General features: G+C 35.7%; 1 protein-coding gene across 1 annotated transcript in view; it reads left to right on the forward strand.

The window, feature by feature from the left end:
- The window catches only part of RhoGAPp190 (Rho GTPase-activating protein 190), a 321,622-nt gene that overhangs the window by 235,758 nt on the left and 61,674 nt on the right, over nucleotides 1-24,190 (forward strand). Inside the window, exons 13-18 of the mRNA XM_089107215.1 lie at nucleotides 839-1,040; nucleotides 4,639-4,812; nucleotides 7,254-7,505; nucleotides 12,343-12,521; nucleotides 13,225-13,405; nucleotides 23,625-23,860. Coding sequence (XP_088963341.1) covers nucleotides 839-1,040; nucleotides 4,639-4,812; nucleotides 7,254-7,505; nucleotides 12,343-12,521; nucleotides 13,225-13,405; nucleotides 23,625-23,860 — 1,224 coding nt within the window. The remainder of the gene's footprint in view (nucleotides 1-838; nucleotides 1,041-4,638; nucleotides 4,813-7,253; nucleotides 7,506-12,342; nucleotides 12,522-13,224; nucleotides 13,406-23,624; nucleotides 23,861-24,190) is intronic.

The following is a 24,190-nucleotide window of genomic DNA, read 5'->3' on the forward strand; positions in this document are numbered from 1 at the left end:
AAATTTTTTTTTTTTTATTTGATATTGCTTAGTTTATATTATAATGTTTTATTTTTTATTTTTTTTTTTTTATGTACCTGGAGGACAAGTATAGTGATTTTGTGATTGGTGGTAGGAACCGCGTGCGAAGGGGAATGATTTTTCTTTTATTTTATTTTTTTTAGGCCTAGGTTGTATATTTCTGTTGTGAATATGAAATTTTGATATATGCCTACCCTTAGGACAACCTGACCCCAGGTTCTTGGGTCGGTAGTGAGTAAAATGTATTGTCCTTGTGTGTGTTAATAAATTACTATTACTATTATCATTGTTGTCTAGGTCAGAAGAAAAGTTCTTCTCTGCGCAAGTATGATCGCGTATCGTAATGGAAGATGTACGATGGGGCTATTATTATTCCCATTTGGGGATGTAACCATGTTATGGGACTTTAATCCAGGAAGTTATCCATGTTAGAGAAAGAACCTCTGTTACTAGTTATATATAAAGGGGGAACCATTCCAGGTTCCCCCTCCCTCTCCCGGCAGTGCCTCCAATTCATGAAAATATTAGAAGGAGGGGCAAAAGTTTGTTTTTGAAAATCGAGGGGAGGACATTTTTTTTAATTTGTTCTATGAGAATACTAAAAAAGAAGTGTTTTTCAAACGAAAATACCAAAAAAGGTATTTTTCAAAATTTGGGAGAGGGAGGATGGGATGCAAAAATCTTAGGCTTGGAGAACACATCACCCTTTCCCCAATTGACGCCACTACCTCCCGGTCTAGTTCAATTTACAAGATGGATATCCTGTGATATTTTGTGGATATCCTGTGATAGTGTTAATCCTTTTACTTTTTTTCAGGATGCTTCTGCATTTACTCCTCTATTGAATCCCTAAATAATGTCCGAGAAGTCCTAGAAAAGAATTTCCTCCCTAGTATAGATGGCGGAGAAAGTTTGAGTCTACAAGGTGTACCGATTGTCCTACTCCTAGTCGCCGATCCAACTTTACCTGATAATGAAGTTGAACACCTGAGAAGTGAGGGAATGAATCTTGCCGAAACGTAAGTATTATCTGGTAAATTAAAATTGGGTTTAGGTAAATTTGACCGGGTATTTGGTAAATTGAAAAACGAGTGAGTGTTTATTCTTATTGGGGTTTTGATTCTTATCGTGTGTTTATAATTGGGCAAATTTAGATTCTTAGAAAACTTAAGCTCGAGTTCAAAGGTCGTTTATACAACAACAACAGCAAAATTCAAGAAACAAAGAAAATAATTTACAATCATGTTCCCTCCCGTACGGGAATGCATGGATATAGAGAGAGGGGGAGGGAGAGAGAGAGAGAGAGAGAGAGAGAGAGAGAGAGAGAGAGAGAGAGAGAGAGAGAGAGAGAGAGAGAGAGAGAAGAAAATAAAATAAAAAGCCCCACTAAAAAAAAGAACTATGTGAACTGTTGTCCATCACCTGTTACCCGCCGTAAACTAAACCGTAAACCAGAATCAGGTGCTATGCGAAAAAAAAAAAAACATCACCAACAAACAGTTCTTAAGTGGCTCAGAGACATTCATCCTAGGGAGTATGGTAAAGAAAAGAAGAATAAAAAAAGGAAAAAAGGGGAAAGGAAAAAGAAAACAAAAAAAAGATCACTGGAAGTCAGAAAACTTTTTACAATTTCTTGAAGGTACCAGACGAGTGTATTTCGGGCATAATGACAGACAGTCAGGTGACTGAAGTCCAGTGTTGCTGACAGGGTAAAGGGGATGGATAGAAATGTTGCTTAAATTATGAAAATGATTCTGTGACAGCAGCAATAATTGTTTTTGGAGCGTTGAATTAATTTTATTTATTGTGTTTATTTTCATTTTTTTATTATCAAATTTTGTGTTATTTTCGTGCAATTCCAACGAATGAAAACACATTTCTAAAATGTGTCACTTTTTGTCCTTTCATGATGTTGTGTCCTGGCACATAGGGTTGTGTCCTTTTGACATAGAATGTGTCCAGAGCCGGAGTTAGGTTTTTCTCAAGCGGGGTGGGGGGGGGGGGGTGGATGTAGACTTTGCCGCCTCCTGCCGCACCATCCATACTATAAATATTACAATTTTTGCCCGAAAATATTACAATTTAAGCTTGTTTTGCCGCCCCCGGGCGTGCCGTTTTTTCTCGGGGGGGGGGGGGCAAATGTTCGTTCTTTCCGTTTTTTTAAGCCAAGACGGAAAGAAATTTAACCATGAAATTACTTGAATGTACTAACAAATAATAAAAGTCGTTGCAATTCATTAGGAGTCGACTTCGCTTTTTGTGACGCACCTCAGAAGCACCTAAGAATAAAACACATTTCTTACCGTTATCTTTAAGGGGTGTATTATTTCCTACCATCCAAGATTTATAAAAGGTTAAAATAATTGAATTTGATTTTTGTAAATCCGTGCATGTGAAATATAAGCGTAGCATAGGGTTTTGAAATTGAATTGTAGGCTTTTATTATATTTTTACCAGTAAAAAAAAAGAAAGAAAGAGAAAAAAGAAACAAGATTTCACATTAAAGGGCTCTTTAAGGGTACAAAATTGAGTTTGCGATTTTAGCGATTAGTATATTTGAAAAGAGTATGAAAAGGTGCATCGTTCGGTGTAGTCATTTTTACTATGAGAATTAAGTAAAAAAAACAAAATTATCTCAACTACTTACTCTAATTCCCAGTGTAGAGCAGAAAATGCATAATGTTTCTGGACTTAGGCGAATCTGGGGAAAGCCTTTCCTGTTTTCAGGTATGCGGATCATATACACTGTAAGCTTACAAGTAAATTTGAAAAATGCCAGCATTTTACTAATAGTCCCGCTAAAACCAATCTCGTATCAGTTCAAAATTGCCGAAAGGGTCGTCGTTCCAAAATTTTATTTGTATTCGTTGCTCACAGAACAACTTCTTCTGCCCCCTGTTTACATTCTGAGGACTGTTCTAATTAGTGATTAATATAGGTGGCACGTAGAAGATTGTATTTTGTGCGCAGAAGTGTACCCGGAAAGGGGGTTAAGGTTGCTAAAGCTCTGTCCCCCATCCCTTATGACTTGTGTTGCAGAAATTGCCTTGCTATTCCATTAGAACTTGTTACAATGTCGAAGCTCTAAAAAATTGTTTAAAGGCATTGAGATGTGCGGCACTATCTAGAAAGATTGGTAAATGCAGGTACCACACTTCAATATTCGAAGTGTGTTATATTCAATTTTTACTTGGTGTCAGGTGATTTTTGTGTAGTTGGGGCACCTTTTCAATAATTTTTTTTTTTTTTTGAATTGCGGAGTAAGAATAACCCTGACATACCATTCCTCCTCTATCAACCATAACATCCCGTTACTCCTTTATCCTGCATTTTCGTAAGTTAGGGGCTCATTTAACGACATTGTTTTAGTTCATTCAAGAACTTATTAAAATTTTAAGTTTCAGGTCTGTTCCTTAGCCCGAACCTAATTCCGAACCATTCGGAACCTAAACCGGATTAAGGAGTAAACAAAAGTAGGAAAAGAGTTAAGGAGTGAAGGAGGATTTACTTTTATTTACCAGATTGTTACACAGGCCAAAAATAGAAGCTCAATAATGCAAATGAACTCAAAACATGTAACATAAAACTTGCCTCTTTCGCGGGCCAGGGGGACGCAAGCTGGGGGGAAGGGTTGAACTGAATGCGCCAACTTTGACCATTTTAACAACTCACTAGCTTTTAATGTCATGCTGTGGCGTTGTGATTTTATATACGCAAAGCCGAGGTATCTTTAGATTGAAAGCCTAGAAAAATCAATACCTTTCACATGGGCGGATCTTTGCATGGAGGAATGTTTCGTGGGTGAAGGAATTTTCCATGAAGGGGAGCTGGATTTCCCGGCATTTTTTAAAAACTAACACAAATTAAATGAAAAAAAAACAAGTTTTTTCAGCTGAAAGTAAGGAGCTACTTCAAAACTTAAAATGTACCGAAATCATTACGTATATGAGGGAGGTTGCCCCCCCTCCCCCTCAATACCACGTTCTGTATGCTAAAGATTATAGAAATTTTAAAAAATCTCATTTTAAAAGTTCAAGCAACAAAAAGTGAAGCTTTTACGTAAAGAGCGAGTTATTGAGGAGGGAGAGACCCCCCTCATATACGTAACAATTTCTGTTCTTTTTAAGTTTTAAAAAGTAAAGACAATTTATATACAGGAGAAAAAGGACATTTATTTGAGTTGTGTTTTCAGGCACCGGGTTTGAAGCGTGTTTTGAGCGAGTTCGACAAAAATCGTTTTCGGGTTCTCTGTTTTCACCCCAGCAAAACTTTAAAGCTCTTTCGTCTTACGGGTTCTGAGAGTGTTGGACGCGGGTTCTTCAAAACTATAATGTGCTAGAATAGCATGGTTGAACACGGGTTCTGAGAAGACATCCACCGTGCTGAACACGGCACTCAAAACGATAATCTGTACAACCCGTGTTGGATGTGGGTGGCCTGAAAACGAGGCTCGGGTACAAAAAGGATGGCCTACTATTCTATCCAACAAAATCCAAAACCGCGCAAAATAATTGCGTATCCCCTTATTACAAAACTGTGGTTGTGTCTAAGACCCCCTGCTTTACTGACCAAACTTCTGATATTTGCCTGAGCATTTGTATCTTTGTTTCTTTTCAGTTTACAATGTACATTTTTTGATTTGAGTGATGAGCCTAACTCAGATGGCACACCTAGTCTCCGAAGTTCCGAGTTTTCACATGCCCTACGAACCTTAATCACTGCCATTCAACAGAAATCCGGCTTAGTAAGCATCTATCAAAGCCTATCCGAAGTTTCGGATCCGGATATTAGGTTTGTTTATTTATTAGTTTTTTCTTTTAGTAGTTTTCATGGTTTTTTTTTTAGATTTTAAGATATAAAATATAGAAAGGGTTGAGGAATAGAATTAGACAACGATTTCGGAGTGGTGTCAATTCATGAAAATATAAGGCAGAGAACAGTCTTACGTTATTGAAAATAAGAAAAATTTATTTTTTGTTAAGATATGGGGTGTGCATTATATATATATATATATATATATACATATATATATATATATATATATATATATATATATATATATATATATATATATATATATATATATATATATATATATATATATATATATATATATATATATATATATATATATATATATATATATATATATATATATATATATATATATATATATATATATATATATATATATATATATATATATATATATATATATATATATATTTGGTTTCGGATCCGCTTATAATGTTTGCTTATCTGTTGATTTAATTTTTTTGTAGTAAATTCTTATAGTACTTTTTTTCTAGTTTTTAAAGATTTATAAGAAAAAAAAATAAAAGAAAGGTTGAGGAATAGAGTAAGATAAGATAATTTTGTTTCACAAAAAAAAAAATACAGAACATTAAGTTAAGGATAAGGATTCAAATCAATTCAGGAAAATGTAAGGGGAGAGAATGACTTGTGCTATTAAAGATAAAAAAGGGATTTTTTCAAGATTTCGGAGAGGGTGCACTTTTATTTTCAAATTTTCAGTGGAAATACCAAGAAAAAGGTTTTTTAAAATCATAGAGTATCAAAATCCTTATACTGGAAGATGTCCCCTCCCCAATAGGCACCAATAACTTTGGAGTAAACAGTTTTTATAGGAGGGAGAGTAGAAATAAACACTAATAAAAATGTGTATAACCCCTCATTCCTGTTATTAGATTATATTGTACATTCGGAGAGGGTTGTCTGTATAGCACAGATGCTGTTTTTACCCTAATTTTTTTACTATTAAATCTAAGTGCGGTAATTAGATATAAATAATTTTTGAAGGTTTGTCCGGGTAAATATGAGGCATCGTGAAACTTTTTTGAATTTTACTGCGTCACATATTTGTTTTTTTTTCCTTTTTTTTTATTACAGCCGGTGATACTTTAAAAGTGTCCATGTGAGGGCCACCACGCGGCAGTGGCGGACCCAGGTGAGGGGCGAGGGGAACGCCCACCCACCCTAACGTAGTCTAAAGTAGTGTAATTTACTTGATTAACGCAAGTTTGCGTTAAGTAAACTTGCACCTAACGCAAGTTTATCAGATCAACCTATTTTGCTTCCCCCCCCCCTAAAAAAAATCCTGGATCCGTCCCTGCCACGCGGATTAATTTCTATGGTCCTCTTTCTCTCCAGGAGTGGACCTAGAGCAAATCTTGGTGAGGGCCCAATGTGACAAGGGCGCCAATAAGCAAAATCTAGGATTGGGAGAATGTGACAAGGGCGCCAATAAGCAAAATCTAGGATTGAGAGAATGTGACAAGGGCGCCAATAAGCAAAATCTAGGATTGGGAGAGTGTGACAAGGACGCTAATTAGCAAAATCTAGGATTGGGAGACTGTGACAAGGGTGCCAATAAGTGACAAATTTATTTTTAAAAAGTGGAAAACAGAAAAAACAAAGAACCAAGGAGGTTAACAGAAAAATCTTGTAGGGGGGCGTCCCCCCTGGATCCACCTTCGCTTGTTCAAGGACGTATGCAGGGTGCTCAGGGGGTCCCTCCCTTCCCTTCCGCACTGACTGTATCCGTGGCATGTTCTACAACTTTTATGGTTAATCCAAAGTGACCAAATACCAAACTTCATTTTTGACACGTAAAAGATCCATCTACTTTGAATAAACAATTAATCTGATCTCATTAATTATTTGCCGCCTCGTGCAAACATTTACTTTAATTATTTTGCTTCCTGATTATGGTGATTAAATGGAGGGAAGGAGGGTATTCAAACTATTTCCTTATTAGTTGTGAGTTCCTTTAAGAATCAAAATTAAGAAGCTTGTCTTTAATTATCCTGCTGCTTGAATTTTTGTCCTTTTGCGCTTGAACTTTTTTTTACCATTGTTCTTCTTCTAGTTCTTGTTCGTTTAAGTTGTAGTACAAAAAAATAAACAAATTCTCTTTCCGATAGGTTGCATGGCCCAAAAAACCGGAAAAAAGGATTTTTTTTCTTTTCGATTTGTCATTTTGCGTTTTAGTTTTAAGGTGTTTGGATTTTTTTATTTTTAAGAAGCAATTTTTTACATTTCAAGCTTTCACTTGTTTTTATTTTCCTTTGAAATCCTTTTGATAAATTACAAAGTTAACAATCTTAATTATTATTATTTAATTAATTAAATTTATTATTTCTTAAGTAATTAAGTAAGTCTTAATTAAGTCGCTTAATTAATTTCCATTATTTACATATTATTCTTTATAGGATTATAATGTGTTTACTCTGTGGCGACCCTTTTTCAATTGACAGTGTGATAGCGCCGTTATTGTCAAATCCATCTTGTGTGGTCACGGGTGATCGTACTGTGATTCTGGAAACATTTCTTGGTGATTGTAGAAGAAAAGTTGAAGTTACTATATCATCATACCATGCAGCGTCTGAGTATAGAGAAAGTTTGATCCATGGCTATATTTTAGTTTACTCTACGAAAAGAAGAGCGTCGTTAGCAGTCTTAAAGTAAGTTCAAAATATCAAATCAAAAATACCAATAATACCTCCAAAATACCAAATCAAAAACGCGTCAAAATAGTAAATAAAAATACCGCCAAAATACCAAATCAAAAATACCAATAATACCTCCAAAATACGAAATCCAAAATACGTCAAAATACAAATATCAAATCAAAAATACCATCTAAATATCAAATATTAAATAAAAAACATCAAATACCAATTCGAAATAAGAAATAAAAATACCGCCAAAATACCAAATCAAAAATGTCAATAATGCTTTCAAAATACAGAATAAAAAAATAATAGAAATACTATATGATTACTAATTCAAAAATACCATCAAAATATGAAATATCAAATCAAAAATACAAAGAGAGGTTACCGAAGAGATAGTTCCGTGGTAAAAAATGAGCTTTAATTTTATTGGTTTATGTCTGTGATATATTCTCGTAGGCCAATCATATTATTCCGAAAGTATTTTCTAGGGTAGTTAATATCAATGGTAAACCCATACCAAAGAGAACTCACTTTCTCATAATTACGTGGCAAAAAGTGGCTTTAGTTCCATTGTTTTACGTCTGTGACGTAATTTTGTTAGCCAATCAAATTATTCCTTAAACGCATGTCAGAAAACCAGGTAAACAAGCCTTTTTAAAACCTGGTTGATCCTCCTGTGCTTCTGTGGGTAATTTTGAGTCAATAAAGAAAAAGAAATGTTAAATCCCTCCTGATTGGTTTCCCGTGTTAAATTTTTAACCAGTAAAATTATCAAAGAAATTTCGAGTCACAGTATTTTTTTTATACAGACCCTCTGCTTCTATATGCATGCTATAAATTATATGCTACATGTGCTTTTAACATACATGCCATAATTCTTTTGTTTGTTTGTCGGTGTGTTGTATATCAAACAGTTCGTGGTAACGAACTGTAAGTAAGGAGCGACCCGGATCAATAGCAACAGAAACTCTAAAAAACGGAATCTTGATACCAATAGATACATCAGAAGAATAAGATTTTTGTGCCTATTTTAAAATTTTAAATTTCATCAAGTTTGGTTTTACCAACAAAAGGTTACCCGCCTGAGAATATTTACTTTATTTTCGAAAAAAGGGAAAAACACCCCTTAAAAGTCACAGGATCTCAATGAAAATCACACCATCAGATTCAGCATATTAGAGAGCCCTACTATAAAGGTTTTAAGCTCCAATCTTCAAAATTGTGGAATTTTATATTTTTTTCAATAATAAAAATCACGGATGCGTGTTTTTTTTTTTTTTTCAGGGGTGACCGTATCGATCCAGTATTCCTAGAATATCGTGAGAGGGCTCATTCGAACAGAAATTAAAAGTTCTAGTGACCTTTTTAAGTGACCGAAAAAATTGGAGGGCAACTTGGCCCCCTCCCACGCTCATTTTTTTCCCGAAGTCACCCAATCAAAATTTTGAGATAGCTATTTTGTTCAGAATAATCAAAAATGTAATTAATATGTCTTTGAGGATGGCTTAATCCCCCACTGTTCCCGGGGGAAGGGCTGCAAGTTTTAAACTTTGCCCATTGTTTACATATAGTATTTATTATTGGGAAGCATACAGGCGTTTTCAGGAGGAATTTTTTTTCTCGGGGGGGGGGCGGGGTCAGAGCAGGGGTTACGGCGAGGATATTTTCTTGGGGGAAGGGACATTTCTATCCCGGGGGCGCCAGATTTCCCAGCGTTATTTAAAAAATGATCAGAAATTAAATAAAAAAACTAGTTTTTTTTCAACTGAAAGTAAGAAGCGACATTAAAACTTAAAACAAACAGGAATTATTACGTATATGAGGGGGTGCGCCCCCTAGTCAATACCTCGCTCTTTACGCTAAAGTTTTTTTAATACTTTCAAAAGAGCTATCTATTCTAATTAACCGGCCTTTGTGATTCAGGGGTTTGTGAATCGAACAAAATACGAACTTTAGCATAAAGAGCGAGGTATTGACTAGGGAGCGAACTCCCTAATATACTTAATAAAAACATACGAATATAAAAATTCGTTACGTAAGTTAATTCGTAAGTTACGTCAGATCAAATTTTCGAGAAAGCCAATTAGCCAAAAAAAGGAAAATTAATATGCTAATTTCTTTTTAATTATTCATTTACGGTGAGCCAAAATCAAAGCTGCATTAATTCAAAAACGTTCAGAAATTAACTAAAAAAAACCTATTTTGTATCTCCAAAGAAATTGAAAAATCTTTTCAATGCAGTCCCTTTATTTCGATTAGCTAAAAAAACAAGTTTTTTAACTGAAAGTAAGGAGCGACATTAAAACTTAAAACGAACAGAAATTATTCCTTATATGAAAGGGGCTGCCCCCTCCTCAACGCCTCGCTCTTTACGCTTAAGTTTGACTCTCTCTCACAACTTTATTTTTTAAAAGAATAAAAAAATTTAGCGTAAAGAGCGAGGGGTCGAGGAGCGAACAGTCCCTTTCAAATACGGAATATTTTATGTTCGTTTTAAGTCTTAATATTGCTCATTACTTTCAGTTAAAAAAAAAACTTTTTTTTTTATTTAATCAAAATAAAGGGACTGCATTGAAAAGATTTTTCAATTTCTTTGGAGATACAAAGTAGGCATTTTTCAAAATCAAGGCTGGAGGGAATTTTTTCTTTATTGTTTTTTAATGAAAATACCTAAAATACATTTTCAACTTGGAGAGGGAGATAATTCCCCCCCCCCCCTAAAATTAGGAGGCGATGTTTTTGTTAAACAGGCGGAGGCAAGTTTTGCCGAATTCCTTCCAAAATTTTTAGAATAAATTCTTGAAGGGGTGCGAGTGATCTTAGAGCCCATGAGACCTCCAGTTGAATGAAGGTTTTATGCAATTGTGTGCTCATCTTGGTTTCGACATACTTTTCCACATTTATCGCTTTAAATTTGCAATAAGTTTTGCTTTGTTTTCTCCCTTTTGCTTCAGCTTCGTTTTCGATTACCATGACTGACAGAATCACAACTTTATTTTTATTAAAAAGCTAAGGGGGTTAGTGATAGGGATAACACAATTGGAATTTGGAATCATACTGGATGTCACACTGGCCAATTGATTGGAAGCATCGATAACACCAATGCAGGATACAATATTTCTTTTTCTTAAAGCGGCCGGGTAAATACATCAGATATTTACAATATTTAAAGTACAGTATATGTATATATATATATATATATATATATATATATATATATATATATATATATATATATATATATATATATATATATATATATATATGTATATTGCATTACTAGCAAGCGTTTGATTTAGCTGATTGAAGAGCTTTAGCGAAGGTCCTATCCTTGTATGGTATACCTGATAAATACATTGAAGTGATTAGTGCTATGTACGAGAATAACACTGCTGCTGTTAAGGAAATTTGGTTAGTAGCTATCAAATGGGGAAGTAAACTCTCCTAGACTTAGATTTTGTTGATGATTTAAGCATCTTAGATGATTTTTAGCAAAATGAATGAACTTTTAGAGGTTTGTGAGTTCAGTGTTCAAGAATATGTTTGAAAATTAATGTCAAGAAGGCTAAGTCGCTAAGACTAGGAATAAGTGAAGGTGAAGAGGTGATGTTGAGTAATGAGAAAATCAATCAAGAGGACATCTTCACTTAATATTCAGGTTTATTTCCAGGCCTCCTTTTATTGTTTATGGATGTTTTTGTGAAGACGGTTTGACTGGAGCAACATGCAATCATAATATTTAGTTTTTTACTTAGGAAATGTGCAGCTTGAACCTTTGAAATGATTAAACGCATTCTTTGCAGCAATTGGCTTTAAATTTTAACCAATTGCATCGTAATGAGACTGTTCTCTTGCTCAGGTGCGTTGAGTGATTTAGTCCTTTCCCTATTGATTGGATGTCGTTAAAAGGCTATTTAAGATAGAGAATTGCTAGTAAAAACGGTGGGTACAGCGAAGATGTTAAAAAGTAGAATACTAAAGACCCAGTGTGTTTCTTCATAGTTGAAAAACGTTTGGAAGGATAGGAAGATAAGTCTGCGTGCCAAGATTATGTTGTACACAGGTCAGCTGTGATAATACAGAAGGTGTTATAAGGTGCTTTTTTCTAGCTGAAGTTTATTAACTACCAGTGTGAATACACCTTGCTTGGTCGATTTTTTGGATCTTCGTTCTCCTGGACTGTTTAGTTGTTTCAGTTGCTAGTAGCACCTCAAGTTTGTAATGCTAGATCTTTATTTTCAATATGTCATATTGGGCCAAATAGTTCAGAATAATTTGCCTGAATCTGTAAAAGAAAAGTCACCGCATGTGTTTAATTTCTGTAGAGATTTAAAAAAAAATTGTCTCCGGTTGTAGATTGATAGATTTATTTTCCATATAACAGTACAATAATGTACAAATCCCCCCAAAGGCTCCATGGCTTGTGAAGGTTATGATTTGTGACGTGTAGTTAAACTGAAATTAATTTGCTTTCAAGCTTTTCTACAAAATGAAAAAATAGCTTGTTTTTTGTTGTCGGATGGAAGCAAGGGTTTGGGGTGTGTTGGCAAATAGAATGATTTGTTGGTAGGAAGGGTTATTGCGACCAGGAGCCGGCTAAATCCACGATTTATTAGTAAGGAGTATCAAGATTATGTGCTTCTTGAAAGAAAGAGTCAATTCTTGATCAATTCTTTTTCAAAGGTCAGATTTTAGGTTCTTTTCAAGTTCTATCAAGCTTGCCATATTTTCACTTATCTAGAAAAGTAATAACGACTCATGGGTACGCTTGTGAAAACTAAAAAAAGGAAAAGAAGCTGTCAAAGTAGTCTATAGATGTCTATGAAGATGTATTATGTTTTAGCGCGTTCAGTGCTGCCACACCTGATGTGCCCATCCAGATCCTGGCTGTTACTGAAACTGGGGGCATTAGTGTCATTTTTAACTCGGAACTGAGTCACCAACTTATAACTCTTGGAAATTCAATTGCTGATCGTTTGCAAGCGCATTTTATGACGCTTACTCCGTCTTCCTCTCAAAAAAGTAAGTTGTTAACTCTTTGAACCTTCTTTTTTTTTCTTGTTTTTTGTTTTCTTTTCTTGTTTTTGGAACTGCACAAATAAATATAGTTCCGAGTAACTATAATTTATTCTTGCCTTGATAATTCCATCTCTTATGAAATTTGAATTTCTTCAATTCAATTTCTCTGAATCTTAGAAATTTGATTACTAATGTGAATCAATCAAAATTCACTTAAGTCAATTTTACGTATTTTATTTATTATTTTATTTTAGGTATTTATTTTATCAAGCTGTTCCAAACTTGTCGAATTGAATATCAACGGTCGAATGTACTTGAATCATGAAATTCTCTCATTCTTTTGTAACCCTTGTAAAAAAAAATAACATTTCAAAATTTCTGTTGTTCTGTATTTTGTTCTAGGTACAATTGATAAATTTAGCCAAAACTTTTTTTCACATTCCTTGTATTTTAACTGAAAGTTTGTGGAATTTTGACTAAAAGAGACCCATTATAAATCTTTTGTTATGTCAAAATCTGAGACCGTAGCTTCCAGTTCACAGTTCAGCTTATATGGAACTAACAATAACATTTGGATTTAATTTTAAAGGCAACAAATTCATTTCACTTAGTAATGGCGAAACCTTTGAATCAATTTTAGCAGTGTATTTTTTTATATACTATAATATATAAAATAATTTTTATATAAAAATAATTTTATTTTTAGCTGTTTTATATACCCCATTTTTTCGTGATGTCTGGGACAAGAAACCAGAAGTTGAGAAAGCCTATCACTTAGACGACTCGGGTTTGCTTCATGATTCTGGTGAAGGAACGTTAGAGAGACCTCCACGGCCGCCCCTTCCACCACCTAGGAACGACAGTCGAGCCTTAGGATCAAATGACGGGTAAGCATTGTTCCTACTTCAAACGTTTTCAGGCGATGAGAAAGCTTACTAAATTTTCTTCTTTTTTCCTTAAAATTTCCCTTTTTTCGGTAAACTCGGTTGAATTTGTTTCGTTTCTTCCCCCTCTCCCCTCTTCCTCTAAAGGAGTTTTTTTTTCCAGGAACTATGGATAAGATAAAAAATATAAAATTATTGAAATTGTCATGGGGGTTCTTGATTGATTCGGGGGGGGGGGTTAAATTTTAAAATAACATATTAATAATTATGGGTGGAGTGTGGTTGTGATATTTTTGGTGAAGAAATTGAATATTTAGACAATTTTTTGAAAAAGCAACCAAAAAAGGTAATTGAAAAAATTTGAAAAAATAGTTGCATTTAAAAATTTGAAAAAATATTAGTATTGTTTACGTGTAACATTAAATGTAGCATATGCCAATAATTTTATAATTTTGTTAAAAAGATGCCACTCAGAGGAATAGCTTGTATTTTGTCAAAGGGATAAATCTTTTCAATAGACAGTGAACAATATTTAAAAATATACCGGATATTTCGATCACATGTTTTCACTATTTTCACTGTTCGATCACAAGTTTTAACTATTTCTCTTTGCTAAAGTTGTCTTTGTCTTAGGGAAGTTCTAAAAGTATTGCCAGGCAAGCTTACCGCTCATGCGTATTTGTTATTCTACAACGTGAGGCTGAAACACAGGCATTAGTTCAGCAAAATATCAATTATATAAGACTGACTCTAAATAAAACTGGCTGCAATTATTATTATTATTATTATTATATTTTTATACAATTTATTATACAATTTATATACAATTACAATTTATACAATTATTATTATATTTTTGAAAACCTGTGTTAGAAAACTAAAGATGGATGGGTTAACTTCAGTAGCAAACAGACATTATGTTATTTTTGAAAGAACGGGAACAACAATATTATACTTTGTAACACTAATATTAATTATGCAACAATATTATACTCATAGGATAAGAATTCTGAGTCTATGGGAGAAAGGTAAAATTTGTCAAATCAAAAAAAAAAAATCGAAAAAAAACAACAAAAAACAGTGAAGTGTTGACTTTTACGAATTGATTGATCATTTGATTCATTGATCAGTTGATCATTTGATGAATCGATTTATTGATTACGAATTTGTAGAATAGTACAATATGTAGATAATACAGGAAAGCAACAGAGATGAAAAGAAGAGGGCGATTGAAACGTAGCTCATGGCCGTATCGACGTTCGATGTAAGCTGTCAAAATCTTTCGTGCATTCCTAATTGAGAATCGAATGTGGTGACAAAAGTAAGCAATAGATCGATTGGCTTGACCCTGCTACTTCTAAGAGGTCTAGAGACTCCTACTTGCAGGAGCCTCTAAAAGACATTTTAGTTCAAAACTTCACTATTATAATAAACTAATAAATTGCTAAGGTTAGCAATGAATAAAGACGAGGGAGGTGTTAGCTGAGCATCAAGGACTCCAAAAATGAGGGAGGAGCAATGGCACCCTAGTGTCCTTTCGCCACATCAACTAATACCACATGCTGACATGTGGATTAGGGCATGGTCAGACATTAGTGGTATCTAAGGGTTATTTCCCCTTAGTAGACCCTTAGTGGTATCTAAGGGTTATTTCCCCTTAGTGGACCCTTAGTGGTATCTAAGGGTTATTTCCCCTTAGTGGACCCCTAGTGGTATCTAAGGGTTATTTCCCCTTAGTGGACCCTTAGTGGTATCTAAGGGTTATTTCCCCTTAGTGGACCCTTAGTGGTATCTAAGGGTTATTTCCCCTTAGTGGACCCTTAGTGGTATCTAAGGGTTATTTCCCCTTAGTGGACCCATAGTGGTATCTAAGGGTTATTTCCCCTTAGTGGACCCTTAGTGGTATCTAAGGGTTATTTCCCCTGAGTGGACCCTTAGTGGTATCTAAGGGTTATTTCCCCTTAGTGGACCCTTAGTGGTATCTAAGGGTTATTTCCCCTTAGTGGACCCTTAGTGGTATCTAAGGGTTATTTCCCCTTAGTGGACCCTTAGTGGTATCTAAGGGTTATTTCACATTAGTGGACCCTTAGTGGTATCTAAGGGTTATTTGTCTTATACGATGCATTAAGCAATAGCCGAATTTTTAGATGATTCGGGATAGCATTTCTACATCCCGAATTTCTTCGAATTTCCCGGGATAGCATTGCTAATATCCCGAATTTCTTCAAAGAAATTCGGGATAGCATTAATACTGTTTATTAATGCAAGATATCGTACAAATTTAAATATGAACAATAAATAAAATTACTATAAGCCATGATATATAAACATCTAATCAATACCTATAATTTTTTAGGAGATTTTCTTATCGTAAGGCAGCAAAGTGGGGTGTTAACATTGGGCCATCTGATACTCCTAGTTAGAACTTCATACAATCATAAAGACTTTCATCAGACTGAACAAAAATTGGAAGTGATCCTTTTTTCCAAAAAATATTCAAGTATCAAAAAGCATCAAATGCGCAAAACTTGTTAATATTTGCTGCGATTAAGAAAAATATTTAGCTGCGATTTAGATGAATACGTTTTGGATGGATCATAGGCAGCGCGCTAGAACTGCCTATGAAAAGAACGATGTGGGCTCAATGTGTTTTTTTTTTTTTTTTTTTTTTTTTTTTCCATACCCGGGCACTTCGTATCGAAGGAGTCGTCGTAAAAACTTCGAAAAGTGCTCATTCGATTGAAAATTGGAGTGGCTAGTGCCCTTCTTAATAATCGAAAGTGATTGGAGGGCAACTAGCCCCCCCCCACGCCCTTCATTCCCCCAAACACATCCAATCAAAATTTTGAGATATTTATTTTGTTCAGCGTAGTTGATTTCCAAATAGAAAATATCTTTTTGAGGAGGACACTAACCTAAACCCTCGGGGCAAGGGTTTTAAGTTACGCCTTGGGGTTATATAAGGTTTTTATAGAAGGCGTTGTCGTAGAAACTTCAAAAAGGCTCAGTCGATTGGAAATTCAAAGGGCTAGTGCCCTTTAAAATAGTCAAAAGTGATTGGCGGGCAACTAGCAACCCCCCCACGCCCATCATTTCCTCAGACACATCCAATAAAAATTTTGAGTTAGCCATTTTGTTCTGCGTAATTGATTTCTAGATAGAAAATATGTTTTTGAGGAGGACACTCCCCCACAACCCTTGGGGCAATGATTGTAAGTTATGCCCTCGGGCATATAAGGTTTTTATAGAAGGCTTTGTCGTAGAAACTTCAAAAAAGGCTCATTCGATTGGAAATTCAAAGGGCTAGTGCCCTTTTTAATAGTTGGAAGTGATTGGAGGGCAACTAACCCACTTCTCACGCCCACCTTTTCCCCAAACACATCCAATCAAAATTTTGAGATAGCAAATTTGTACACCTTAGTTTTAAGTTCTGTAAATTAGGTCTTTGAGGATGACAGCCCCTCACAGCCATCAGGACAAGGGTTGTAAGTTATGCCCTGAGGTCATATAAAGTTTTTGTAGAACGCGCTGCCGTAGAAATTTTAAAAATGGCTCACTCGATTAGTTATTGAAATGGCTAGTGCCCTTTTTAATAGTCGAAAGTAATTGGAAGGCAACTAACATCCCTGCCAAGCCCACCATTTCCCCAAACACATCCAATCAAAATTTTTAGATAGCCATTTTGTTCCACGCAGTTTAAAGTTCTCGAAATTATACCTTCGAGAAGGACACTCCCCCCACAGTCTTCAGGGCAAGGGTTATAAGTTATGCCCTGGGGACATATAAGGTTTTTATTGACATCTTTGTCGTAGAAACTAGAAAAAGGGCTCATTCGATTGGAAATTCAAAGGGATAGGGCCCTTTTTAATTGTCGAAAGTGATTTGAGAGCAACTAACCCTCCTCTCACGCCCTCCTTTTCCCCAAACAAATCCAATCAAAGTTCTTAGATAGCCATTTTATTCAACGTAGGTGAAAGTCTTTGAAATTAGGTCTTTAAAGGTGACAACCCATCCCATCACAACCCTCAGGGCAAAGATTGTAAGTTACGCCCGGGGAATATGTAGGGTTTTTGTAGAAAGCGATGTTGTAAAAACATCAAAAAGGGCTCATTCAATTGAAAATTGAAATTGCTAGTGCCCTTTTAATAGTCGGACGTGATTGAAGGGCAACTAACCCCCCCTCTCACCCCCACCACTTCTCCAAACACATTCAATCAAAAGTTTGAGATATGTATTTTGTTCAACGTAGTCGAAAGTTCTGGAAATAAGGTCTTTTAGGATGATAACCCCATCAGAGCCCTCAGTTTAAGGGTTGTGAGTTATGCCCCGGGGGCATATAAGGTTTATATAGAAAGTATTTGCAGAAATTTCAAAAGGGGGTCATTTGATTGGAAATTCAAATTGCCCTTTTTAATAGTCGAAAGTGATTGGAGGGTAATTAACCCCCCTCTCACGCCCACCATTTCTCCAAACACATTCAATCAAAGTTTAGAGATAGCCCTGTTGTACAACGTAGTTGAAAGTTCTGGAAATTATATATTTAAGGATGACAAACCCCCCAGAGTCCCCAGGGCAAAGGTTGTAAGTTATGCCCTGGGGGCATATAAGGTTTTTAATGATAAAGTTGTCGTAAAAACTTCAAAAGGGGCTCATTCAATTGGAAATTGAGAGGGCTAGTGCCTATTTTAATAGTTGAAAGTGATTGGAGGGTAACTACCCCCCCCCCCCTCCCCTTTCACGCCCACCATTCCCCCAAACACATCCAATCTTAATTTTGAGATAGCCATTTTGTTCAGCGTAGTTGGTTTCCAAATAGAAAATATGTTTTTGAGTAGGACACTCCCTTGCAACCCTCGGGGCAAGGGTTTTAAGTTATGCCTTGGGGTTATACAAGGTTTTTATAGAAGGCGTTGTCGTAGAAACTTCAAAAAGGCTCAGTCGATTGAAAATTCAAAGGGCTAGTGCCCTTTAAAATAGTCGAAAGTGATTGGAGGGCAACTAGCAACCCCCCCCCCCCGCCCATCATTTCCTCAGACACATCCAATAAAAATTTTTAGTTAGCCATTTTGTTCTGCGTAGTTGATTTATAGATATAAAATATGTTTTTGAGGAGGACACTCCCCCACAACCCTTGGGGCTATGATTGTAAGTTATGCCCTGGGGGCATATAAGGTTTTTATAGAAGGCGTTGTCGTAGAAACTTCAAAAAAGGCTCTTTCGATTGTAAATTCAAAGGGCTATTGCCCCTTTTCAATATTTAAGAGGGAGTGGAGGGCAACTAACCCCCCTTTCACATTCACCTTTTCCCAAACCGCATATAATGAAAATTTTGATATACCCATTTTATTCCATATAGTCTTAAGTTCATGAAATTAGGTTTTTGAGAATGACAGCCCCCTCACAGCCATCAGGGCAAGGGTTGTAAGTTATGCCCTGAGGTCATATAAAGTTTTTGTAGAACGCGCTGCCGTAGAAACTTTAAAAAGGGCTCACTCGATTAGTTATTGAAATGGCTAGTGCCCTTTTTAATAGTTGAAAGTAATTGGAAGGCAACTAACACCCCTGCCAACCCCACCATCTCCCCAAACATATCGAATCAAAATTTTTTGATAGCCATTTTGTTCCACGGAGTTCAAAGTTCAGGAAATTAAACCTTTGAGCAGGACACTCCCCCCACAGTCTTCAGGGCAAGGGTTCTAAGTTATACCCTGGGGCCTATAAAATTTTTATTGAAATCTTTGTCGTAGAAACTTGAAAAAGGGCTCATTCGATTGGAAAGTCAAAGGGCTAGTGCCCTTTTTAATAGTCGAAAGTGATTTGAGAGCAACTAACCCTCCTCTCACGCCCTCCTTTTCCCCAAACAAATCCAATCAAAGTTCTTAGATAGCCATTTTATTCAACGTAGGTGAAAGTTTTTGAAATTAGGTCTTTAAAGATGACAACCCATCCCATCCCATCACAACCCTCAGGGCAAAGATTGTAAGTTACGCCCTGGGAATATGTAAGGTTTTTCTAGAAAGCGATGTTGTAAACATATCAAAAAGGGCTCATTCAATTTAAAATTCAAAGGACTAGTGTCCTTTTTATATTCGAAAGTGATTGAAGGACAACTAGACCCCCTCCCACGCCAACCACTTACCCAAACACAACCAATTGAAATTTAGAGATATGTGTTTTGTTCAACGCAGTTGAAAGTTCTGGAAATTAGGTCTTTTAGGATGATAACCCCATCAGAGCCCTCAGATTAAGGGTTGTGAGTTATGCCCTGGGGGCATATAAGGTTTATATAGAAAGTATTTGCAGAAATTTCAAAAGGGGGTCATTTGATTGGAAATTCAAATTGCCCTTTTTAATAGTCGAAAGTGAGTGGAGTGTAATTAGCCCCCCTCTCACGCCCACCATTTCTCCAAACACATTCAATCAAAGTTTAGAGATAGCCCTTTTGTACAACGTAGTTGAAAGTGCTGGAAATTATGTATTTAAGGATGACAAACCCCCCAGAGTCCCCAGGGCAAAGGTTGTAAGTTATGCCCTGGGGGCATATAAGTTTTTTAATGATAGAGTTGTCGTAAAAACTTCAAAAGGGGCTCATTCAATTGGAAATTGAGAGGACTAGTGCCTATTTTAATAGTTGAAAGTGATTGGAGGGTAACTACCCCCCCCCCCCTCTCACGCCCACCATTCCCCCAAACACATCCAATCAAAATTTTCAGATAGCCATTTTGTTCAACGTAGTAGAAAATACTGGAAATTAGGTCTGTGAGGATGACAACCCCCTCACAGCCCCCAGGACAAGGGTTGTAAGTTATGCCCTGGGGGTATATAAAGTTTTTATAGAACGCGTTGTCGTAGAAACTTCAAAAAGGGCTCATTATATTAGAAATTGAAATGGCTTTTGCCCTTTTGAATAGTCGAAAGTAATTGGAAAGCAACTAACACCCCTTCCACGCCCACCATTTCCCCAAACACATCCACTCAAAATTTTGAGATAGCCATTTTGTTTAACGTAGTTAAAAGTTCTAGAAATTAGGTCTTAGAGGATGACAACCACCCTCAGAGCCCTTAGAGTAAGGGTTGAAATTTATGCCCTGGGGTCATATAAGGTGTTTATAGGAAGTGTTGTCGTAGAAACTCACAAAGGGTTCATTCGATTAGAAATCGAAAGGCCTAGTTGCCGTTTTTAATAGTCGAATGTGATTGGAAGTTTTGACATTTTTATAGTAAAGATTGATGTGGGTATAATATATTATTTTTTTGTTGTTGTTTAGACCAGGGCACTTTGTATCAAAGGATTTGTCGTAGGAACTTCGAAAAGGGCTAATTCGATTGAAAATTGAAAGGGCCCTTTTAATAGTCGAAAGTGATTGAAGGGTAACTAACCCCCTCTCACGCCCACCTTTTCCCCAAACACATCCAATTAAAATTTTGAGATATCTGTTTTGTTTAACATAGTCGAAACTTCTGGAAATTAGATCTTCTAGGATGATAACCCCATCAGAGCCCTCAGTGTAAGGGTTGTAAGTTATGCCCTGGTGGCGTATAAGGTTTATATAGAAAGTATTTGTAGAAATTTCAAAAGGGGCTCATTTGATTGGAAATTGAAATCGCCCTTTTTAATAGTCGAAAGTGAGTGGAGTGTAATTAGCCCACTATTTCCCCAAACACATTCAACCAAAGTTTAGAGATAGCCATTTTGTTCAACGTAGTTGAAAGTTCCGGAAATTATATATTTAAGGATGACAAACCCCCAAGAGTCCCCAGGGCAAAGGTTATAAGTTATGCCCTGGGGGCATGTAAGGTTTTAATGATAAAGTGGTCGTAAATACTTCAAAGGGGCTAATTCAATTGGAAATTTAGTGGGCTAGTGCCTATTTTAATAGTTGAAAGTGATTGGAGGGTAACTAACCCCCCTCTCACACCTACCATTCCCCCAAACACATCCAATCAAAATATTCAGATAGCCTTTGTTCAACGTAATAGATAGTTCTGGAAATTAGGTCTGTGAGGATGACAACCTCCTCACAGCCCCAGGACAAGGGTTGTAAATTATGCCCTTGGGGCATATAAAGTTTTTATAGAACGCGTTGTAGAAAAAAGGGCTCAAAAAGGGCCTATTCGATTAGAAATTGAAATGGCTTGTGCCCTTTTTAATAGTCGAAAGTAATTGGAAAGCAACTAACACCCCTTCCACGCCCACCATTTCCCCAAACACATCAATCAAAATTTTGAGATAGCCATTTTGTTTAACGCAGTTAAAAGTTCTAGAAATTAGGTCTTGGAGGATGACAACCACCCTCACAGCTCTTACAGGAAGGGTTGTTATTTATGCCCTGGGGGCATACAAGGTGTTTATGGGAAGTGTTGTCGTAGAAACTCACAAAGGGCTCATTCGATTGGAAGTCGAAAGGCTTAGTGCCGTTTTTAATAGCCGAAAGTGATTGGAAGTTTTGACATTTTTATAGTAAAGATCGATGTGGGTATAATATATTATTTTGTTGTTGTTGTTGTTGTTTAGACCAGGGCACTTTGTATCGAAGGAGTTGTCGTAGGAACTTCGAAAAGGGCTCATTCGATTGAAATAGACAGGCAGATGCCCTTTTTAATAGTTGAAAGTGATTGGAGGGAAACTAATCCTCCTCCCACGCCCACCCTCCCATTTGACTTTATGATAAAAATTATATGTTGCCATAAGATTAAATCAAAATGCACTGTGTTAGTGCTAATTCCCAATAAGGCATCTCAGCAGTATCCCAAGAACGACTGAGGGTATCATGTTTAAACTTTCGGGGCTGCTTTTGCTCTTAAAATTTAACCAAATCAAAATAGCGTAGGTGTATCCAAGCTGTGAAAGAAAGTAAACAGATTTTTTGCGGATCGTATCAAGTTTCCATTTTAGGTCAACTAGAGGAGGTATAAAACTAAATTAAACACTACTATTTGTGTCCATATTTTTAAGACGGTGTATGTTTTTAAAAATTCCTTAAAATTTTTCTCCAGCATACAAATAGCAGGCCAAACTATAAATTCTTAAAAAAAACTAAAAGATTTAAAGTATTATTTTCTTTTTCTTTGAAAAGAATATGTCAATATAAAACGACCAGAAATTAATTCAAAAAACTTTTTCCACAAAATTAGTTTTTCAAAGAAAAGTAAAGAACTCCATTAAACAAAAATGAGCAAAATTAAAATCAAATAATCTACCAAGCGTGAAACTATAACAAATCAGCATCGATAAACAAATGAAACCCAAAACGAACAGAAATTACAATAAACAACCGAGTCAAACTCAAAACGAGCAGAAATTAACATAAGTTGGGCTCAAAACCCCTATGCCTTCCCAAGGCCAGAGCATAATTTGCACTTTACTGAAAAAAATATAAATGTTTTAACTTTTATAACTTTAATAGATCAAATAATATTAACATTTTGATTACTAAGTATCAGTATATGTATATTAAACTGATAATGCACATTCATATGTATTTTTTTCAGTAAAGTGCAAATTATGTTAACGGGGGTGGTCACGCTGGAGCCAAAGGTGATGCCCAAATTTAGGTTTTATCCAAGCTACAGTCAGGATTGGGCTATTCGACCAATAATTAGTGACGGCCCGAAGATTACGGCCCGAAGAGTAATGCAGCTTTTCCTGCACTCTGCAGGGCAGGGCATGAAATATCTTTTCAAAATTTATATCAAGCAACGTACGTATTCAAGTTTATCCACATAATATATCATAATGTATCATAATATGTATCGATAATGATATATCCACATTAATATGTCATAATATATCCACGTGAATATATATATATATATATATATATTCGTTTACGAAAGGAAAAAAGTGAAAATTAAACGAAAAACGACATATAAACGAAAAGATCATTCGGAAAATAGGGTTGGTTGGTAAATTTTTCCGTGGCTATTATTTTTGTATTTTTGTTTCCTTAATTCCTTTCGTTGTTGCTTTTTCGTGCTCTCCCTCCTTTTTTCTTTTCTTTTAAATTGATTGAATTTATTGAAAAAAAAGAAAAAAGAAATATATCAGTGAATACCTAGATCCACGGTAAATTACACACAAAAATTGAAAATACTCCAACATAGTCTCCCCCGTAAGGCTCTATGGCGAGGAAAAAAACAGGGGAGAAATAAACTAAAAAATAAGCCAATACATTTTCTCCCTATATGAATATCATACCTTATTTAGTTATCTTTCTTTAAGGTCTCGTAGCGGGTCTGAAATCTACGAAAGGTTACCAACAGATGGCTCACTGGGTGACGGCCTTGAAGAAGGGTGCTCACCAACATTTCAAAAATCCACGCGGCGGCTCATAGCATCCGACGACAGTGACGTATACTCAACCTTAGATCGTGATGGCGAGAAAAGAGGAAGTGAGAGGTTCAATGGGGAGCTACTTATTAAACCCAGTCATGTCAAAGCCAAGCGTGGCCAACCAGGTGAGGAACCTCTGAGGTTTTTTCATTTCCTTTTTTTTATTCATTTCATTTTTTTATTCATTTCATTTTTTTATAAACGTCTACAGCAGTTATAAGCAAAGCAGAAATTAATTTTTGTTTTACAAAAGAAATATAGTGTTGAATTTGATTTCTAGCTCTTTGCATACATAGTACCCTCTTAATTGAATTGTTGTTTCATTTTAATGACGATCGTTGAATTCCCCCCCCCCCCTATTTAATAAGAAAATGGAAAGGTATTTGTGTTGCTCGTTAGTAATGAATCATCTGAATGCATCCCAATTGTTTGACTGGTAAATATTCAAGAGTCAC

The sequence above is a fragment of the Artemia sp. Qi Xiang Cuo genome, chromosome 21, assembly GCF_049724085.1.
Source record: "Artemia sp. Qi Xiang Cuo chromosome 21, ASM4972408v1, whole genome shotgun sequence".
Classification (NCBI taxonomy): Eukaryota; Metazoa; Arthropoda; class Branchiopoda; order Anostraca; family Artemiidae; genus Artemia; species Artemia sp. Qi Xiang Cuo.